Below are 1,495 nucleotides of genomic sequence, written 5' to 3'. Positions count from 1 at the left end.
GGGGGTTTTGAGCCCCTCCTTGTGGGTTTCCATCTCTCCCTGTGGGTTTCCATCTCTCCCTGTGGGTTTCCATCCCTCCTTGGGGGTTTCCATCTCTCCTTGGGGGTTTCCATCCGTCCATGTGGCTTTCCATCCCTCCTTGGGGGTTTCCATCCCTCCATGTGGGTTTCCATCCCTCCTCACTCCAGATTTTCCCCACAGTCCTTCAGTCCTGGTGCTGCTGCTGAGCTGGGGGGGCTGCCGAGCCCAGGGGGGGCAGGGGGAGCACCCTGAGGTTCCCCAGGGCTGGGCTGGGGGGGGTTGCCGGGGACGAGAGGGGACCAACCCCGGTGCAGTTGGTTCCCTCCGTCCCTCAGACCAGCCAGGACATCTCCTGCGTGGTCTTTGCCATCTTCAACGTCATCTGGGCCACCCTGTTCCTGGAGGAGTGGAAGCGCCGGGGGGCCGAGTTCGCCTACAAGTGGGGGACCCTGGACACCCCCCCCGAGTCCATCGAGGAGCCCCGGCCCCAGTTCAGGGTGAGGGGAGGGGGAGCCCCTTCCCTGGGGGGTTCCCCAGGGCTCCCACCAGCACTGGGGTCCCAGAGGGCAGGGGGGGGTCACAGCTCGTTGTCCCCCCCCCCCAATCAGGGCGTTAAGAGGATCAGCCCCGTGACCAGCGCTGAGGAGTTTTATTACCCCCCCTGGAAGCGGCTGCTCTTCCAGTGCCTGGTCAGCCTGCCCGTCTGCCTCGCCTGCCTCACCCTCGTCTTCCTCCTCATGCTCGGCTGCTTCCAGCTCCAGGTGGGTCCTTGTCCTGCCCCTGCAGGGCTGCCCCTGCTCCGGGGTCACCCTGTCCCTGTCCTCACTGTGTCCCTGCTCCTAAACTCGACCCCGATCCTGCCCCAATCCTGAACCTGCCCCTGTCCCCACCCCTGACCCTGACCATGACCCTGGTTGTGTCCCTGGCCCTCAACCCCACCTTGTTCCTGTCCTTGATCCTGACTCTGTCCTTGATCCTAACTCTGTCCTTGTCTCCCTCCCTGTCTCCATCACTGATCCTAATCCTGACTCTGATCCTGTCCCTGCCTCCCACCCTGTCCCCCTCCCCATCCCTTTCCTTGCCCCTGTCCCTGTCCCCATCCCTTTCCTTGCCCCTTATCCTGTTCCTGCCCCTGTCCCATCCCTGTCCCTGATCCTGTCCCTGTCCCTGTCCCCATCCCTTTCCCTGCCCCTGATCCTGTCCCTGTCCCTGTCCCCGACCCCACAGGAGTTCGTGCTGAGCATCCAGGAGCTGCCCCGGATCATCCGTTTCCTGCCCAAGATCATCCTGGCCGTCATTGTCACCGCCTGTGACGAGCTCTACAAGAAGGTGGCCTACTGGCTCAATGACATGGGTGCGTGGGGGGGCCCAGGGGGGGGCTCCAGGCAGGGCTGGGAGCCGGGACCACCCCCCTGAGCCCCCCCTGAACCTCCCCCTTTGTGCCTTGCAGAGAACTACCGGCTGCAGAGCGCCT

At 64.3% G+C, this 1,495-nt stretch overlaps 1 protein-coding gene across 1 annotated transcript in view; it reads left to right on the top strand.

The window, feature by feature from the left end:
- The first annotated feature begins 119 nt into the window (after positions 1–119).
- The window catches only part of ANO8 (anoctamin 8), a 13,718-nt gene continuing 12,342 nt past the window's right edge, over positions 120–1,495 (top strand). Inside the window, exons 1-5 of the mRNA XM_029959919.1 lie at positions 120–161; positions 336–518; positions 630–782; positions 1,249–1,375; positions 1,472–1,491. Coding sequence (XP_029815779.1) covers positions 120–161; positions 336–518; positions 630–782; positions 1,249–1,375; positions 1,472–1,491 — 525 coding nt within the window. The remainder of the gene's footprint in view (positions 162–335; positions 519–629; positions 783–1,248; positions 1,376–1,471; positions 1,492–1,495) is intronic.

Source organism: Manacus vitellinus, unplaced genomic scaffold (assembly GCF_001715985.3).
Source record: "Manacus vitellinus isolate BGI_N305 unplaced genomic scaffold, ASM171598v3 scaffold_231_pilon, whole genome shotgun sequence".
Classification (NCBI taxonomy): Eukaryota; Metazoa; Chordata; class Aves; order Passeriformes; family Pipridae; genus Manacus; species Manacus vitellinus.
This window is presented reverse-complemented; position numbering and strand designations above follow the sequence as displayed.